The sequence below is a fragment of the Ambystoma mexicanum genome, chromosome 5q, assembly GCF_040938575.1.
Source record: "Ambystoma mexicanum isolate Mex_15411 chromosome 5q, UKY_AmexF1_1, whole genome shotgun sequence".
In the NCBI taxonomy this organism is placed as follows: domain Eukaryota; kingdom Metazoa; phylum Chordata; class Amphibia; order Caudata; family Ambystomatidae; genus Ambystoma; species Ambystoma mexicanum.
The window spans coordinates 889,434,942-889,455,151 of NC_090933.1; the positions used below are offsets into that span (position 1 = coordinate 889,434,942).

The 20,210-nt window shown below is 44.9% G+C and overlaps 1 protein-coding gene across 3 annotated transcripts in view; it reads right to left on the reverse strand.

Annotated features, from left to right (window-relative positions):
- Positions 1-200: 200 nt before the first annotated feature.
- The window catches only part of CFAP418 (cilia and flagella associated protein 418), a 175,234-nt gene continuing 155,224 nt past the window's right edge, over positions 201-20,210 (reverse strand). For 2 of the 3 annotated variants that reach the window (XM_069621394.1, XM_069621392.1), the window contains exons 5-6: positions 16,388-16,483; positions 201-1,765 (exon numbers count right to left, since the gene is read on the reverse strand). In XM_069621394.1, coding sequence (XP_069477495.1) covers positions 1,606-1,765; positions 16,388-16,483 — 256 coding nt within the window. In that variant the 3' untranslated portion in view covers positions 201-1,605. The remainder of the gene's footprint in view (positions 1,766-16,387; positions 16,484-20,210) is intronic. The other variant, XM_069621395.1, reaches the window with a different exon arrangement.

Sequence of the window (20,210 nt, forward strand, 5' to 3'; positions counted from 1 at the left end):
TTACCAGCCAAACAAATAAGATTGGTGAACTTCTCCTGATTAGATCCTCTGCTTGACAGGCCATATCCTATGTTCAAGCCCCACTGAGGGCCCAGTGTTGTATGAAGTAGCACATATTGAGGAATTAAAGTCAAAGCAAGGCTTTGTACTTTCATTGCTTTCAAATACATTACACTTCAATGTATACTCAATACAATGTGTTTGTATAGGAATGGTATAATTCGCAATTTAATGAATGTACATCTACAATAATTTCCAGCACGACACAAAACACTGTTTAAAATATATTGTGTGTATATAAATATACATTTATGTATGTGTGAGTGCATTCATTTTGTACAATGAACAAGGGCAGAAATACATTAAAATACAGGTGGAAACTTAAAAATAGCCATGTCAAACATAACAGACCAACAGGAATGGCAGGTATGGTCTAAAGAAACACCCACTTACATTTAAGCTGCAGTTGTGTCATCATATGCCCAACTAGAGGTTTAAATTACCTGGACAGAACCCAAATGATACGACCAAAAATATCTAAACTCCACCAAAGAAACAATCTGAATTAAAGTCAATTTCAACTGGTTCATCATGTCAAGAACGTTGGTAATTTCACGTGTAAAAGTAACATAAATTAAGCATAGTAGAGGTCACTGCAATTCCAATAACATGAAATTCGACTTGCACAGGTTTTCACTATTGATTGCCATGACCAGACATAAATATGAGGCAAACAGAAATGTTATAAAAGTCTATGTAAGGTCATACAGCAATATGATAAAGTAATTGTATCTCGCATGCATCCTGTTGTATGATTGGAAATACTTCGTAAGCTCTTATTATAGCTTAGTGAGGAAGAAAAATCGGGAAGTAACTCACCGGTCTGCCTTCCATTGCGACACTGTGAAAAAGGTTCCTTTCACTGAAGCACATAAGGAGAACTATAGTCAATTAATTATGTGTTTTAAGTCTCCAGGCGTACAAACATATGATCTCTTGATATATGTATTAACACAACCATGTTTTTCCTGGCTTCCAGACTTGCTGGGGTGCTTTACAGAAACGTCGTATACGTGCAGTCACACCATTGTTTAATATGAACCTCTATTGACACACATACAACAAAATACTTACGTGTTGTGGCATGAAAATAGATTGCATTTTAGCTAAGATTTCTTCCAGTATGTTATGAACAGAGGCATAACCCTTCATCCATAACCACTAGTACTATACATTTAGTTAGTTCTTACAGACAAGTCTCTTCATCAGAGGCGTTGCTGGGGGTGGGGGGGATGGAGGGGGCTATAGGCCCGGGTCTTTGGGTTGTAGCCCCGGATAGAGGCTCGGGGACTACAACCAAAAGGCTATAGCTAGCCTCGAATCCCGCCAGTCCCAACATTAGCTTAGCTCCTGATCTTTTCCAGAACTAGCAACACCCTGTTCTTCATAATGATCCGGCAGATCTAATAATTTACATTTATATTAAAAAGGAACACCTTATGCCTGACACTGGCCATATTTTACTGGTTCCTTTCAGTGTAGATTGTGTATCCACATGCCCTCTTGATGGCAATTTAAAGTCCATGTCCACCACGTGCAGAGACTTCACTCTGCATGCTTTCCACAGACCCAGCGGAGCTGTGGATCCGCTTGGAGCTCGGTTAGTTGCTGGATGGATCTCCAGCTACATTGACACGCATACGCTCGGAAACCTTTCCTCCTCATCAGCTTTCCTTTTAGTTTGTCAAGTTCTGGCATGCTGTTCCTGCCAAAGGAAATGCAAACGTTAGCAGGTATCAAAACATTAGAAGAATTAAACATTACTGCTTTCTTCTTGAAAAAATGGCATTCTAAATGGTACATTTCTACCACCCCGACATGAATAGGAGTAGTGCAGTGTGAGGAGGACAAGGTATGAGAAATGGAGTACACTGCAGACCTGGGGCCACTGCCCGTTCTGCGATGATGGCATTGGAGGAGGTATACAGGAAGATCCACCAGTTCTCCACCCCATTCTGAGCTTTGTATGTCAGGGGACTCTTCTGTTCCCAGAACCAGACCATGGTCACCATAGAAGGTCTGTTGGAAGGCCTGAAGACCCCCCAATTGTCGACCAGGAAATCTAAAAAAAGCTTCTTAGAACCCAAGTTGATATACCATTTGCGTACCTACGATCATGGGGTTTCGCAGACCATGTGTTAACTGCAGGCTTAGCCTGATTACAGACAAACAGGTTTGCGGACACAGCCACATACGCCACCCGCCTCTTACTGTGGAAGACTGCCGTCTGGTATGAGTAATTGGACGCTATACCTCAGCACTAGTTGGACAGCAGACAGAGGTGCAGTTATTGAGGAGCAAAGCCCCAGAGAAGGATGATGTAGAATTCCAAGAGGATAGCTGAAGCCGGATGCAATCTTAGTGTGTGGGACAGAGAAACGGTCCGCCAGACAACCTAGCTCAGATTGGGAGATTGCAATCTGCTGGAGTGTGCACCAATCATTGAGCCTGCCCCAGCTGGTACACAACTGGCTTGCCTCTCCCTTCACATACCAATCCTAAACCCAGCTAGGGTAAGAAAGGGAAGTGAACCCAAAAGAATGTGTAGGAGACAGGTGGTGAGAGGCTCAAAAGTAAAGAATGAGAGGAAGTAGTGGAGGAAGAGGAACATGTCGAGAAAGGAGGAGCAGAGAGTGGTATCTGAGATGAGATGAAGGGTAGGAAAAAGAAGAAAAAGGGCCAGGAACAATCAAGGTGAGGGATAGACCGAGGTGGTGGTAGTGGAACAACAAAGAAGAGGAGGTGAAAGGGAGGGGAGAGAAAGACAAGGAAATAAAAGGAGCAAGATTCTGAAGGAGGAGATGAAGGGCCCTGGAAGGATACCAAAACAGAACGGTTAAGGAACTACCGAGGCAAGGGAAAGACAGAAAAGGAGATGGGTAATCAAAAGGTGGAAGAGAACAAGCCTTTGAGGAGGAGAGAGGAATCAAGCAGGACTGAAAAGGGGATGGAAACAGGAGGAAAGAAGGGGAGGGGGAATAAGGGGAAAGGGCCAGGGAGTGGATCTCAAGATCTAGGCTACACAGCTGCTCCTATGCTAGAGGCGACAGCCAGAGCAGGGGCCAAGAGATAAAGAGACCAGCCAGAGTCTGCAATATCGAGTACTATCTGCTTGGTGAAAGCTACAAACGGGGGGGGGAAGGTAAAGTAGCCTGGGCCAGTCAGACAACTCAGGTCATCAGTGCCTGGTAGAGGAGTCCAGGAGGACCAACGTGAGAGCCAGACAATCCTGCACCAGTCAAAAAGCCACAGCCTATGAAGACATTCATAGGACACTAAAATCCCAGAGAGACAGCTTGAAGCATCTGGGACTCACCTTGAAAGGGGACAGAAAGATAGCCGGAGGAGATAAGAGATCTAGTTGTCAGCCCAACTGTTTTCCAACCCCTTTTAAGACCCCTTCAACCATCAGTCAACCCGATCCCTTCTATTTCAACGCTAATAAAATAAGCGCAGACCTCTATGTTTGCCCAAGTCGTCTGTTGATCCCTTGATATTACAGCAACTGGAACACATTATTTTAAATACTTTATTTTTAATAGGAAATATAGCGAAAATCTAACTTCCAGGAGCAGTGGAGCATATATAAATCTTTCTTTCTCTGGTGTGTGTGGTCGGGTTGCAACTGGACAACAAAATCCAGAATACTGGGGGAAAAGAACGTGGAACATGTAATTGGGGCACTATTAGATAGCTCCCTGAGCAGTTTCTTTTTTTTTACATTACACAATTTTAAGAAAGGAACAGAGCGATAAAGTGATTTGGCATGGATATCAATAGGTATGGCCAAGTACTTAAACCAGGACTAAAACCCAGGTCCTTGAGAGCCAATGCCAGCCAGTAAACCACTAATCCAGATTCCCTCTGAAACAAGATACTGGTATTAAAAAAGAAAAACATGCAGCTGTGTGGCTAAGGGAAACAAAGTTTACAAAACAGCACAGTTATTACGAAATGCAAAGAAATCAGAGTCAGCCCTTTATAAACATCCTCCCGCCTCAAGTCAAGAACTAGGACTGTGGGAGAGGCCTAAGAAGGTGTTGGTTCACTTGTTATTTACAGAAGCCTCACATAGCAGGATAGGATTATGTTGGCAATAACTGATTTAAGGCGATATTCAGTCAATATGTTTTATCAGGGCTGGAGGATATGAACCAAAAGTCATATCTCAATATTTTTGGGCTGAATGGGGATCTACAATATTTATCTCAATATTGTTCATCTGGGGTGAATGCTCAATTGTAAGCCGCCAACTGCATACGAGATGTAACAAACACCTTTATAAGACATTGATCAAAATAAAGTGCAAATACAGGTTTCCTCTTCTCATTTGAGAATACATACAGCTGTAAATAAAAAAGTATTATATGTAATGTGTATAATATATATATATATATATATATATATACACACACACACACATATATGTCTCGATGTTAATGATATTGTCTCATCCTATATCGATTTTGAAAATATATAGATATATCTCTAAATCTCGATATATCACACAACCCTATATGTCATGTTGATTTATACGGTGCACCGCTACTATTTGCATGGTCTCTAGGTGCTCACATGGCACTGTGAGAAAGAGGGTGGGGTAGGTTTGTGAGGATAGGATAGAGGTTGTGCTCTTCTGTTGATGCTTGCAGAGCCCAGAGAAACGTGCACCTGTGCGTGTCGGCTTTCTGAGTGTGCTTTGTTTGTGCACAGTGGCTTGTTGTTTCCAGAGGGATAAGGGTCAGTGTCTGGGTCGTTTTCAGATGTTTGATGTGTTGGATGTGTGGTTTGTGTGTAGTATGGTGGGACCTTTAGGACACGTGTGGTACTTGGGAGGTATGCTGAAGAGGAGCAGGCGTGGATAGTACAGTGGCAAAATTCAGAGTGTAGTATGCTTCAACACAGAGGCAGGATTCAGAGGGCAGCAGTACCCTATTCAATCCGGTGTCTATACTCAGAAATACATCTGGGTTAAAGCATAGGGGACTTTGCTCAAAAGTGCTCCTAAATTCAATCCAGTGGTTATACTCATAGGGTCAGCAAAATGAAATACTGTGGCTATACTCAAAGTCTGGCTAAATTCAATACAATGTCTAAACTCAGACATTCAGCTAAATGCAAATCAGTGGCTAGCGTTAGACCACAGCGCGGTTCAACACAATGGCAAGAATCGCATGCAAGTAATAGAGTAGTGGCAGGGTTTCAGAAGCACAGCACTGACTGTGCTCCCAACTCTTACCACCCTACCTGGTATTTGAGGTAAACAGCTGCGAAGGGCGCCCATGGCAAACAGGCAATGGGGAGGAGTCTAAGGGAGGTGCCCTTTGCCGTGGCCCTTAGCTGGCTGCCCAGGGAGCCTCTGATGTTAGGGTGTTCTGGGCAGTTGGGCTGCACTGGCCTATTCGAAGCACTGGGGGGAGGAGGAGTGGGGAAGAGGAGGGTCATGGGTAGGAGCTGGTTGCTGAGGCACCAAGCTAAAAATGGTGTCCCGTACGGATGGAAATGAAAGGGAATCCCCAGCCAAGGGCCTTACTTCAGGAGGAGGAGACCAGCAGCAGCAGCCGTCAAGGAAGAAAAAAGGATACATGCAACTTTGTTATAAGTTTTAATGCCAACCAAAAAAAGAGAAGGTTAAGAGAAGAGCAAGGAAAAGGCAAGGATGAGGGGTGGTTTGGGTCACGATCGGTAAGAGGGTTTTAACGTTACATTTTTTTTTTAAATCATGTTGGTAAAAAAAGTCTCTTTTGGATAATTCAATAAAATGGTCGTCATATTACATAGAAGCCTTCAGGAATCTATTGAGGGGACCACCATCAAAACAGGGACTACCACTCGACCCCAGTGCCAAGAATAAATACAAGCACATATGTTGGTGAGGTTTGATCCAATGTCCATCCTTCCAGTGATAATTAATACAGTAAAGTGAATTAACTGTTCACTACATTGCTCTGGACCCTTCAGCATGCCTTGGTTTGGCTGCATCATAATTTCTTAACATTAGGCAATGTGGTGTTGGCCAATGAGAAATTACAGTAGTAACAAGAGCCGACAATACACAAAAGGAATTCCAAATCCAACTGAGGTTAGATCATTCGAGGTCTAACAGGGACCATAATCAACTCCATTTTGACATTATTGGGAAAGCCATCATAAATTAGATTAGAGCATGTTATTCTGCTAGTCCTTTGCATCACAAGACGGTTGGGTGGGCACATGTGAGTCTATAGTGAATATTAATGTAAGCATCAAATAAATAATTGTCCTACTTGAATTTCATGGCAAAGCAGGGTGCATGTGTGGACTCGGCGCCACCTCCCCAGACACGCCCCTTGTCTTCACCAGTCAATCCTTTTCCATCTGACCTGGCCTCACTTAACTGACTGCGAAGTGGGAGTGTATATGTGGGAAAAGAAGCAGTCAATATGGTGAGGTACTTTTTCTTACTCCTACAGGGTTCAAAATTGCTGGGAGCTATTTAAGCTACTGGTTAGCTTAAAACCAACAGTTACCAGGAGCTATATTTGACTCCCCATGCCAACTGGTGCCTTACAATCATGCATATGTGACATTACCTTAGGACACACGGAGGACACATTTGAATATAACTAGCAAAAAGTACCCGTTCTCCGAATGGCTTCTGTAGACCGACATGATAACACTCATCAATTGTTGAAAATCTACGATCCTGTAGGTCGCTATTGCAATTCCCTTATTGTTTGATGTGCTTTGCACCATGATGTAAACTCCACTGAGAATGTGCGTGTGTGGCTGGCTGACATACCCCGCAGCAGATGTTGGAGGGAGAGACCTTCTATGTGCTCTCCCCACCTGTCGCCTCACCCTGGCGTGGTGCAGTTCGTTTGCGTGCAAATATCTTGGAAAACAGGCATGCTCGGGCCTGGACCTCGAATGTTGTTGCTCGTGCCGGGACCGGTTCATCTACATCCACATTGTTGTTTCATCGATTTCAGGCAACTGTTATGTGTGAAGGTGCTGAAATCCGGGGAAAGGGGTGGGATGTCCAAATGTCATGTAGCCAGTAATGTCTGCAGGGTATTAACAGGTAACTATGCAAATAGCAGTGCAGATTGGTGAAACGGCGTGGAATTATATAAGGAACAATGCTTCACCAACCCACAAACCCACAAAGACTTGTGCTGAAATCTGGGTAACGGGTGGGGTGCCCAAATGTCATGTAGCCAGTAATGGCCAGAGGGTCCCAACAGGTTAACTATGAAAAATGTGGTGCAGATTGGTGAAATTGTATAAGGAACAATACTTCACCAACAAATCCCACCACAAACAAACCATTTTTCACTCTATATATAGATAGACAGATCGATGGATTACACGAATGAGAAAGACGCTAAAGTGTGCATCTCATGTGGAACTTTGCCATGCGCTGTGGAGTGGCTCCTGGTTCCCCAGAGGTAGCTTCTGCCTACTTGGTGATGTCCGACAGCTAGGAGCTTGTTTTAGCAAAAGCTCATTGAATCTTAATTTCAAAACTAGCCCTATGCCCTGCCTCCTTTCCTCCAGACCTCTGGGATATTCTCAAGCAAAGGATGGAGAGAGGATGGAACAATGACTAACTAACCTGAAAATGTTCTTCAGCACGGCCTTGCCCAACTGAACTTCAGCTCTGGACCAGGCGTTCCTACAGTAAAGCTTGAATAAAGCAGACAAAAAGGAACAAGTAAAAACCCTGGCAATGGCATCTTAACGGACAAGCCATTGGAAAGCCACCTATGGCCCTACCCTTTTGAAGGGAGCGTTTTTGGATCAAATAACTCAACTATGCTGGAGACAATGAAGTGTGCAATACTGGCCATGGAGGCTTGATCACTCTTTAATGGTCTTCCGAAAGTAAAGAAAAGTCTCTGTAGTCCTACCAATTTAAGGACACTATGAACATCTATACATTGCCGCAAATTCTTAAGTAGGCTAGGAAAATTAGACTCAAGGGAGATCTGCCGATTAGATTACATTTTGAGAGAACTTTTGAGACAAAGGGTGGATCTGAATTGTGACCTTGTCCATGTGGGAGCCTGAAATGTTCTCCAACTGGTAATTCCTGCAGCTTGTCTAGCCTTCTGGCAGAGGTGACTGCCACCAAAATGCAATTTTCCATGATATTAGTCGAATTCCAGATGTAGCCAAGAGCTCAATGGCTTGTGATTGTGCCATTGCAAGCACTGTGAGGGCGGTCCACTCGCTCTCCATGACCCGGCATCTGCCCACTGCCCTCAAACATCTTCTGCTCTCCTGGACGTGGCCACTGCCCTCCCATCATCACACCTGGTCACCGCTCACTGCGACGTCAAGACAAATTACTTCACTACTCCTCCACCTGAGGCAGGTTATCTCCTTGGCCTGCTGCCCCGTTGGCTCCTGGGCTTTTTGCTGTTCTGCTTCACAGACATAGGCTCTGGGTGCTGCTCAACTGACCTTGCAGCACCTCCCTCACCCAGTGTGGGTATTGGCCATCTGCTCCTCGAGATCATGCTCCTGCTACTTGCCCACACCCCCTTCTTGCATTTTCATTGCACTCTGCCCTCTCAACACCACACCTGGGTGATACCCACAGTGAAGCCAGGACAGGTCTGCATGCTACAATCACAGCAGAGAAAGGATCTGGGCTGGGCCAGCGGCGGTAGCAGCATTTGTCTTCTTTTACACCTATGGCCCATGGATGGATATGGGCAACGTGTTGCATCAAACTAATTCTGCACTTCCCCCAGTGCTTGGGCTGATCACCTGCTATCCGGACTTCGCTTCCACAACCATATACTTTGGCTTTGCTCCCCTTGGCCCGACATTCGCACTGACCCTATAAACATCTTGCCTGGGCAAACCTCCACAGCAAAACGTGGCTCTTGGCTCAATGTGGTAACCAAATCTTTTTCACCCATTGGGACAATGACTATCTGGTTTCCCTGAACGCTGCGCACCCAGCACGTCCAGTGGCTGGTTTCAGAGCATGTTCCATCCCTGCGCTGGCTACATTTGTACTCCTGCAATCTATTTTTCTTTCTCTTTTTATCATGTCGGATGCCGTTTTTTCTCATTCCTACTCGCTACACATCTCACTCGTCTACTTCTTGTTCATCTACACAAAATTTAAATAAAAACTTACCCATCTTCCTTCTTTCCCCTACTCTACTTCTATCAATCGCGTCATTTGGAATGCTTATTTGCTATGTAACAAATCCCACTCAGTTCTTGATATTTTTCTTTGTCTAAATCGTCATTTTATGTGTATTACTGACAATTGGCTCTCATCTGCCAATACCTCGATTCCTTTTCTTTCTACGTTGACTACTGCTTTGGTGCACACTGCCCATCCTACGTCACGTGGAGGTGGCACAGGCATTCTCTACTCTTCATCCTTGGTTACCTCTCCCTCACCATCTCTTCCCACATTTCAATATTCCTTAACCACCTTTGTAAAACCGTATTCCCTTACTTTCTTACTGGTTTATCGTCCTCTCGGCTCGACTGCTACTTTCTGTGAGGATATTGATGTCTTACTCTCTGCTGTTCTACCTTCTTGCACTGATACTCACGGGACATTTCAATCTTAATATCTCCTCCATCTATTCCTCGCTTCCACTTCTTGCTATGTTTGATTCTTACCATATCTGCGCTCTTCCGACTCTCTCTTCCCATGCTTCGGGCTCCAGTCTGGACCTTATATTGGTCTCCCCAGTACTGTACTCTCCTGTCTCTGCTCTGCCCATCTATTCTTGTGATCATCTTCTCTCTTTCTCCATTGTCGCTCCTCCTACTTCACCTACCTCAGCTGGTACGCAGGCATCCACCCATTTCCTTCACGATCTCTATACTTTTAATCCCTCTCCATTTATCTCGTCCTGCATTGCTGCTCTTCCCTCTCATTCCACATTATCTGCCCTCTCAGCTGAGGATGCTGCAACCTCTCTCTCTTTCTTCTGCTCCTTCCTCATTATCCTGCTTCTTCTTTCTCTCCCTCTCGCAAACACCCTCAGCCCTGGCTTTCTTCCCAGCTCCACACAATAAAGCAAGTTCTTTGCGTCTTGAACATCGCTGGGCAAGTCCCATTCTGAATCAAATTCTCTCTTTTTCATCCCATCACTCTATGATGAGGCCCTACTCAAACCTTCTGTGCATGCCAAATCTGCTCACCCCTGGCGTGTTTTTCAATCTCTCTCTCTAGCCGCCTAACATCGCCTACCCCTGATAATTCCCTCCATTCTACTCACTGCTGTCGACTTGGCAACTTATTTTTCTACCAAAGTTGCTTCTCTTTGTGCTGCCATTGGTCCCTCAATGCTTTTTCCTGCTCCTTTTTCCCTTACCTGTCTAGTCTCTTCTTTCTCCACATCCCACTGGTTCACCTTCTGATCCCATTCCATCTTCCCCAATTCCAAAAGTCAATCCTCGTCTTGTCTCCTATCTTATCACTCTTCTCAACACCTCCCTCTTCACATTGATCTTTCCTCTTACTTCAAGCATGCTTCTATTCTCCCTATTCTTAAGAAGCCTTCTCTCGATCCTGCTCTCCCTTCTAACTTTCGCCCAATCTCACTTCTTCCCCATCTCTCAAAACTGCTAGAGAGGCTAGTCTATACTCTGGTTTCTACCTTTGTTAATGAGAATTGTATCCCTTTGTTAATGACAATCCTATCCTTCCTTCGCTCCAATCTGGTTTCCGTCCCTCCCACTCAACTAAGACTGCCCTTCTCTCTGTTTGCAATTCCCTGCTCTCTGCTCATTAGACTAAGTATTCCTCTCTTCTCATACTTCTAGATCTGTCCGCGGCTCTGGACACACTTCATTAAACTCTACTGTTGGCTTCATTTGAGTTTGTCGGCTCTGTTCTTGCTTGTTTTGGTTCCTATCTCTCCAACACTACTTATTCTGTCTACTGGGCTGGCTCCTCTGCTCAGATATTTCCCCTGCATGGCGTACCTCAAGGCTTGGCTCTTGGCCCCTTTATTTGTCCCTCCTATACTTCTCCTCTTGCTGCTATTATCTCATCCTTTGGGATTTCCCACTACTTCTATGCTGATGACACACAACTTTTTCTCTTTTCCTACATTTATTCCTGCTATTCACGATAACTTCCCGTTTACTTGCTATCAAATTTTGGATGTCAGACCACTCAAAAAACGGACATTCTCTTCTTCCCTGCCACCAGTATACCCCCTTCTCCTCCCTCCTCTGTCTCTTTCCCACCTTCTTTATCCCTCTTCAGTACTGCTCACAATCTCGGTCTTTACTTTGACACAAACCTATACTTTTCTCTCCACATTTCTACTATCTCTCGGTCTTGTCGCTACTATCACTTTAATATTCGTAAAGCCTGCTTTTTTCCTGACCTTTGGCACCAGCAAACTCCAGATCTAATTTCTTATTTTTCTATCGCCTTTTTTGCTTTTCTTCTACTCTTTTTGGTCTTCCCCTTTACCACTTAGCACCTCTTAAATACATTTTTAATGCTTCTATATGTCTTTTCTAATCCCCTCGCAACTCCATTTCACAATCTCTGTCCTCGCTTGGTTGGCTTACTTTTTCCTCCCTGCTCAAATTGAATTTTCTTTGTGTGATGATCAAATCCCTCCATGGTCTTGTTCCCACAACTATCATCCTTGGTTTCCTTCTATGCCCCCCACTCATTCCCTTCGTTCTCAATCCCAGTTCATGCCATCAGTCCCTCAAACCCCTTGTGCCCAATCCTGGTTCCGCTCATTCATTCTTCTTGCTCCCCATCATTGGAATTCTCTCCCCTTGCCTCCATGTTCTACTACTTCTTACTCTACCTAAAATTGTGTTGTAACCCAACCAATCCTTACATTATTGGACCCAATTCTTTACCTGGAAATATTTTGTAATCTAATCAATTTTGACTTTACTGTAACCTTTTTATGTTCAGTGCTTTGGAGTAAAGTGCTCAATAAATGCAAATACTGTGTTCACATGCCACTGAGGGTCAACCAGTTTTGTGAGGGGGACGATAACTCATCAAAATAGCATCTCACAACAGGATATGAGAATGAGAAGGATTTCTATAGATCCACACAACTGCCAGGTAGGTGCGAGACCACTCAATCTCAGGCCTGAAGCCGCTAGGGCACATATGACTGATGATATCATTAAGAGAGCATGAAAAGAAGATGACTCTCCTCCCACTGAATGCCTCTTGTGAGAGAATCTAGTCTGCTTGAACTTAAACTATGATTAAAGGGAATCCTTCCGAGCCGCTTGTCTTGCCATCATGTTCTTTTTGGGAAACCCAAGGTGGTTCCAAGATTAACTGATCAGGATACAGTCATTCAAGGAGATAGATGGAGAGTGCAATAGATGGTACTCTGAGACCTTCCGGGGGCATTCTCCCCTCCAACACACTGAAAAGATGCTGTCGATCCTTCGATGACCAATGATCGTGGACTGGAAGATTGTCGAGGGTGGACTCCCATCTTAGGTGAAAATAGTTGTTTGTAAAAGGCAGTTGATAAAAGTCTCCACAAAAGGGATGCCTGCCCCACCACCAGGTTTTTCATCTGGCACCACAATAAAGGTCTGGGAAAACCTCTGGAGGAATCATGGTAACAGCTGATTTGAGTTTGGGTGCCTGACACCAGGGTAAACATAACAAAAGCTGCATCTTAAGACAGGCAAAATGTACTGCCGAAAACAAGAGGCCATAGCTCTCGAACAACCAAACTGAAAGACTCCTCTGATTAAGAAACAGGGTGCAAGTATTGAGAATATGTGATATTTTCTCCTTTGTAGGAAAACCCATAGCATTTTCTGTTTTACATTTGAAATTAAAGATTAGGTTCTAAAAGGCTGTCAAGTAGGACTTCAAGTTCTCAGACTAGCACATGTCAAAACGCAAATTGAGGAGAAGTTGAAGCAGCGACCTGGCCTAAGAGGAAAAAGCCTGGATGCACCAATGGACTCTAGGTAAGGAGAGATGTGGACTCCCCAAGACATGATAAACCAAAGTCATCACATATTGGTTAAACTTCTGGGCATGAAGCAAGGTTTGAGGCCCGATATTTATCCTGAAGCACATTCCTCAGGAAGCAGTGTCTATGTGGTGAGCCACTGATTTAGGCACATTTTGTGCTATTTAGCACAAGCCCACTTTGAAACGATCTACCTTGTTGGCTGGGAGGTACTGCTCAAAATGGGACCATTCCATCCAAGGCTCCGGATTGGTTTGTCTGCGGTGCACAGCATAATTAAGGTACCCTTTCTTGCAAACTGCCTCAAACACCTTGCCCAAAGATAAGGATCCTGTAGGAGAGGACCATGTGTTCAAAGCGGATGTCACGGATGTCACATCAATTCAACCGAGGGGCTGAGGATTTGAGGCAAGATATTTTTTCAAAAGGCAAGAGGGTATTGATAGCGCCTGTCAATATATTTCACTACCTGCATGGAATGTGTCTCCTGCTACAACTTCTGAGCTCTGGGGTCATGTAAGGGAATGTCAGACCAATCTGCAAACTTGATCAAGAAAACATGTGACACAGCTGGAGTGGACATTTTAGGAAGTCCATCAAGAATGCCTGTGGTAAGAAGGGGACCTCTTACTGGGATAGCTGAATAGCTATGAGCCTCATCTATGGTATCCATGTCAATAGGAAGAGCAGCCGGATTCACCAGAGTGACTAGCGGTTAGAAGCAGAGCCAGTGACATGGTCTCCTTTATAAGGTCTCAAACAGAAGTCTTTGTGTTTCTGAAGTGCGTATGATTTGAAAACCTTATAAAAAAGCTTTTCCCCTCCAAAATGACAGATTTGGAAACCAAGGAGTGATGGTTGTGTCAAAGAGTCTCTAGAAGGACAATCAAACTTACAAACTGAAAAGGGAATTCAGTAGTACGAGCATGGGAAGAAGAGACTTTCTGATTGGAGGCGACCACTCCATGCAATTTGCAAAATGCTCCCTCGCCAAACAGTCACTGGTGGAAGAAGACTGAAGCATAGGTTCTTAGGCTAGCAGGTTCTGAGGAGCCTGAGGCAACAACCATGGATCCTAAAAAGGCCTCCTCCTCCTCCTCCTCCTCATCATCATCATCCCGGGTGTGGTAAGCCATTTTGTGACAGCAGACTTTAATAATGAGCGTCACATCTTTAGAGGAAGCACAAGCCTGCCAAAAAAGACAGAGGGACTCCATGCCATCTTGCAATTGAATGAAAGCCTGCGATCCATAACATCAGAGGACACAGTACCAATTGATATCACCAGGACGCTGCACTTGGTCACCAGTAACATCTTGCGCTGTTTATCTCCTGCCAGGTGAATCTCAGGAAATCCCCCCCCCCATTAGCCTCTGCACCAGGTGCCTAAACAGAACAGTCAGTTAAATGACCACTATTGGCCCTTTGACAGGGAACCTCGAGTGTGGCTGGTAGGAGAAATAGCGCTTGTTCTTTTATAACGCACTTAATAACGAGTGGTTTCTAAGCACGGGATCAGGATTCAAACCGGTGTTGCCTGCATTGTCTTGCTCCCAAGAGAAACGCGTTGCCCCTGAGCTATCCTTCCTCCCCAACCAGTGGCCCCTGATGGTGCGAGAAGATGTGCAAGGACCAGAACGGCTGCTCCCAAAGACCGGGCCATGTTCTGAAAATGAGATTGCTTAGATTTCCTTTCTACTTTTCGTCATATTATGCCCGACAACATGGAGAAGGAAATCTGTTGAAGACCTCCAGCCAGCAATGAAGCCTTCAAATACATTACTGACGTGGCCTCACAGCAAAGGCGTGCGCTCTACCGATGGAACTCCGAACACAAAATAGCAGTCAGCGACTGTAAAGTGACTGTCAGAAAACGTGCACAGAGTATTAACCTGGCACAAGTGGAGAGGAACCTAAAGTCGGAGGACGTCAGGGAAAAGGAGTTGCAAGTGAAAAAGAAAAACAAAGGAATACAAGCTCTTGGGAAAAAACCTGCCTGGTGCAAGTGTCCTGTCCTGTTTGTGCAGAGAAAAGGACTGATGCTAAAGCCAAAAGGTGATTCCTGGTGAGGCGGGCCCAGAGGCTGCTCACACGTCACACGGCTGGCTTTGTGATAACGGACAGGATGTAGGAATAGTAATTTCATGAAGATGATCAACGCTTCTTGGGGACAGTGTCCCTATTGATGTAACCAGCTACACAACTATTAGATGCCCAAGATAGACGTTCCACATGTGTGGTTTTTATGTCAACCAATAAACTCCATTTCTTGGTTAAAATCAAGGAAACGGGTTAGATGGCAACTCAGAATAGGTTGAAAATAGGTATCTTATGCAATAAGCGCCAGTGAATTAGTCTGGCAACATTATATTTTACATACATCATGGCTGCCATAGTTTTAAACACTGGGCTACGGAAATACTGATGAAGAGATGGGGCCACACATGCGGTTTTGTATCAGAGGTGTTTCAGAGGATCCTCACCTCTGAAAATACCTGTGGGTACCTTATGCTGTAGGCCAGTGATCTGCAACCTTTGGCTGCCCAGATGTGTTGGACTAAAACTCCCATCAGCCCTACCTGAAGGATAATGGGAAAGCATAGTACAAAGCATCTGGAGAGCCGCAGGGTGCAGACCCCTGTCGTATGCCAATAGTGCATGATAACCCTGGTCTAGCCATACATCGGAATCCAACACTGCCATGTGCCATACAAGCAGTGAATCCAACACTGAATACAGCACTGCTATCTCCTGTATGATATGCAAGCTACAAGGCGAAGCAAGAGGTACCCTTGACCTTTGAACAGCTAGAGCTTTATCCCAAGGCTCTGGAAGGCCCAGGGTCTTCCCACAGATACACACGACACGCCTATCCTGCTAGCATATGGACAACAGACCAGCGGAGAAGAGAGTCCGGTTTATTATTACTCCCCCACGTAGCTGTAGCGAGTATATATTCTACAAGTTGTAATAACTAATAGACTACATTTGGCCAACATAAAACCGTACCATGTGAACAAGAGCTTTTCATATTACTCCAGTCCTTAGGACAGATACTGCAGCTGGTTAAAATGTAACATTAGAGGAAAGGCTAATGACATGGCCCACATTTTACTTGCTTGGTCTGTCAAATAAATATGTACCATTACTCAAGAGATTGGACTAGGTCTCAGAGACATACAGGTACAAACTACTCTTTAGGGGCTGGATGGTGATATTCCTGCCCGCTTTGCACTGCCTCCTAGATATTAATTGGATAAAATACTAATTCTAATGCAGCATTTTGACACCACCCAACAAGCTGATTTGCACTTATTCTAGCAAACAACATTTACTATTGAGGAATGAAACACGCAGATTCTATAGGAACATACCTGAAGAACAAGTAATCACATGATTTATCCCATTGATAGTCATCATAACTCACAACGGAGAAGTCACAGGCTGTGCAACGAAGATGGTTACATGCTCTAGACAAAGGAGAAAAACAGTTTACTGACCAGCTCTCAAATGGAAAAGCAAAATGGAAAAGCAAATGTTTTCTTAGGATTAGATTATCAACCCAACTCGGGTCAAAGGTAAAGAAAACTGCAAAAGGGTTTGTATAGGACCGGCTAAACATTAAAACACGTCAAGGCTATTCACTGTGTACCCTCTCACAGATAATCCAGCACGCCTCTACAAATTAACGTAGATAAATGAACACGGATGCACATATAATCCAGTACTGTACACTGCTGCTGGTGGTGAAATGGATGGACACATAAATCACACATCTTCTAACATATTACTCAACAACAGGTCTGGTAGAACCCTCTACCGAGAACGAACAAGGGCAAATAGCCTGTTCTCTGCGAAGGTGCCCACACGACAGGGTCTACAGCCACGTTTTTGCTCATTGTAGCTTTCATAGAGGAAAAATATCCATTTGCATATCATTCTGGTCCCACCCACTTGGCCAGTCCAGCACTGAAATGCTAGGCAATTCTCCTCTGAACAAGAGTACCAGCAGCAACCCCAGACACTTGTTTCGGCCTAGTTGCGCCTCAGTCTGGTGTAGCTGTGCCTCTCGAAGCACAGTGAGCAAGAGGCCCACCTCTGGATTACCCATGGTAACTTAGGGTGACACCCAAAATTCATGAAAATTCAAAAATAGGTCTGGGACTGCCCTTGTGGGTGGGGCCAGACTGATATGCAAATGGGAAAAGTAGCAGAACGATGGTGAGCTGTTGGAAAATATTCAAAGAGACATTGGAGCGAAGAGGAAGGACATTCTGTAGCAGTGATGCATTCTGCTTAACTGATCTGGAGCAAAATGGAGAGCAAGGGGAAGGTACAGCTACAATGGCACTGAGAGACTGATTGGATGGGCTGAGTGGGATCACAAAAGGAGGCAAGGACGAAATGCTAGAAAGAGCTGTGTAATCAACGGACGACCAGACAAACTACCAACTCGAAGATGGGACATGAAGATCAGTGAGTCACGCAAGAAAGGGAGAAGTAAAAAGACTATTCAAGATCCATCAATATTCAATTTTGCATAGGTCACCCTAGGTGGGACGTTTATGCCCAGATATGTTTCCTGAGCTGTTTTGCTTTTCCTAAAGTTCCAAGCTATAACTCGCTGATGACACAACCATGACAAAACATGTGTAGGCTTACTTGAGACACGTGTATGAGGGAGGGTAGTCGACAGTTGGGGCGGGACGCTCATTCTGGGGTGGGAAGTCTGATTAGCATTTAGGTCTGCTCCTGGAGGCACAGCTGGTAGAAATACGATGGTTTTGAAAGCTACCTAGTACAATATGAGTGGTTACTATGGATTCAAACCATCATCAATTATTCGGGTATAAGCCACACATCATTGGACGGGTATGCCCAGACATGGGGATGGTCCTTGCTGTACCTAGAGTCACAAGCTACAGCTCATTGGATGGGTGTGCCCAGACATGGGGATGGACCTTGCTGTACCTAGAGTCACAAGCTACAGCTCATTGGACGGGTGTGCCCAGACATGGGGATGGACCTTGCTGTACCTAGAGTCACAGGCTACAGCTCATTGGACGGGTGTGCCCAGACATGGGGATGGACCTTGCTGTACCTAGAGTCACAAGCTACAGCTCATTGGACGGGTGTGCCCAGACATGGGGATGGACCTTGCTGTACCTAGAGTCACAAGCTACAGCTCATTGGACGGGTGTGCCCAGACATGGGGATGGACCTTGCTGTACCTAGAGTCACAAGCTACAGCTGATTGGACGGGTGTGCCCAGACATGGGGATGGACCTTGCTGTACCTAGAGTCACAAGCTACAGCTGATTGGACGGGTGTGCCCAGACATGGGGATGGACCTTGCTGTACCTAGAGTCACAAGTTACAGCTGATTGGACGGGTGTGCCCAGACATGGGGATGGACCTTGCTGTACCTAGAGTCACAAGCTACAGCTCATTGGACGGGTGTGCCCAGACATGGGGATGGACCTTGCTGTACCTAGAGTCACAAGCTACAGCTCATTGGACGGGTGTGCCCAGACATGGGGATGGACCTTGCTGTACCTAGATTCACAAGCTACAGCTCATTGGACGGGTATGCCCAGACATGGGGATGGACCTTGCTGTACCTAGAGTCACAAGCTACAGCTGATTGGACGGGTATGCCCAGACATGGGGATGGACCTTGCTGTATGTACCTTGAGTCACAAACTACAGCTCACCAATGACAAACAATGAGGCAGCAATATGCCTGTGGTTGCTTGTGGTCTCATGAATAAGATGTGTACTAGAAGTTCAGGAGAACCTACTGAATATGTGTTGGGACCAAGCCTGAAGGTTTTTTCCCTTTCCCTAATGGCAAAGCAGGTTGAAAAAACAATGGTTTGGAAGGTTTCCCATATTAAGGACAGTGGTTAAAGAGTGATGACAGGAAGGTTTTGAATCAGCTGTAGTGTTGCAGAGATCCAACATAGGGACATTAGGATTGGAGATTTATATGAGGGGAAGAAAGGGTTAAAGAGCAGGAAAAACAGCAGTTTTTAAAATGAGTGTTAGAAGCAGAGCAGGCAGGACGAGATAAGGAATTGAGAAAATTAGAATTTTAGCTACCCGAAACTGTGGAAAGAGTCAACTTCACAGATATTATAGAGTTGATAGTGAGAAGAGATACTAAGCAGCATACAAGCCGCCTCCTATGAGGATTACATCATCCCAGCCTTCCCCAGCAGATCCATCACAGGGCAAGCTCTCATCCCCCAGTTCTATGAACCACTGCCGCATTGTTTTCGCAGACCTACACTTTCACAGACTTTTTACTGATGTTTTTACTTTTTTGCGGCAGAATGGCCCCCGCATTCCTTACTACCCATACCTCCCCACCCCCATATATACACCTTAACTCTACTTACCATATGCATTTTGCCAGAAATAAAAGTGCAAAAAGATAATTGTCAAAAACGCATTTGGCGAAAGAGTAGGTCGACAAAAGTGGGCTAGACGTCATCCCCATCGGCTCCATATTAGCAGTGCCCAACTGAATAATATTTCTTGATGCAGTGAAGGCAGGCTAGATATATCCACTTCTAAAGAAACACACATGGATCCCGGACGACTTTGGAAGCTACTGCTCCATTGCACACTGGGCCTTCATCAGCAAGATCACTGAAGAAATGTTGCCCACAAACATAACCCTACCCCCCAGCCTACTTCTGCAGGAGTCTGTGCTGATGCATTCTGGTTTCACCATCACTGTCTTGTGGCCAATGCTGATTTGACTTTTATGGACTTCATTGATTCACGGTGCTTCACCCTTACTCATGGTGGCCCTGAATCATGCTCTTCCCAGCTTCATCTTATATCCAGTCTTGAAACATTATCTGTTACTATTGACTTCTGCAATTGTATTCGCTCTCCCCTCTTTTCGACTGCTTACTCTCGCTGTTTCCTCCTCTCCCTTTTCCTAAATCCTCCCCTTACTTTCTTCTATGCACTTACTCTATCAGAATTGTCCCTGGACCTAGTATGATAGCAGCCTCGCATGTCTCCGCCCCCTAACCCCTCTCCTTACTTGTGTCCCCCCTGCCTGCAGCACTATCTGAAATATCATCAGGCCTAGTATGGTAGTCGCCTGTCTGTTTCCATTTCCTTCCCACTCTCCCCCTCACTTCCTTATCCATGTTTTAGCTCTTGCACTATCTGAAAGGT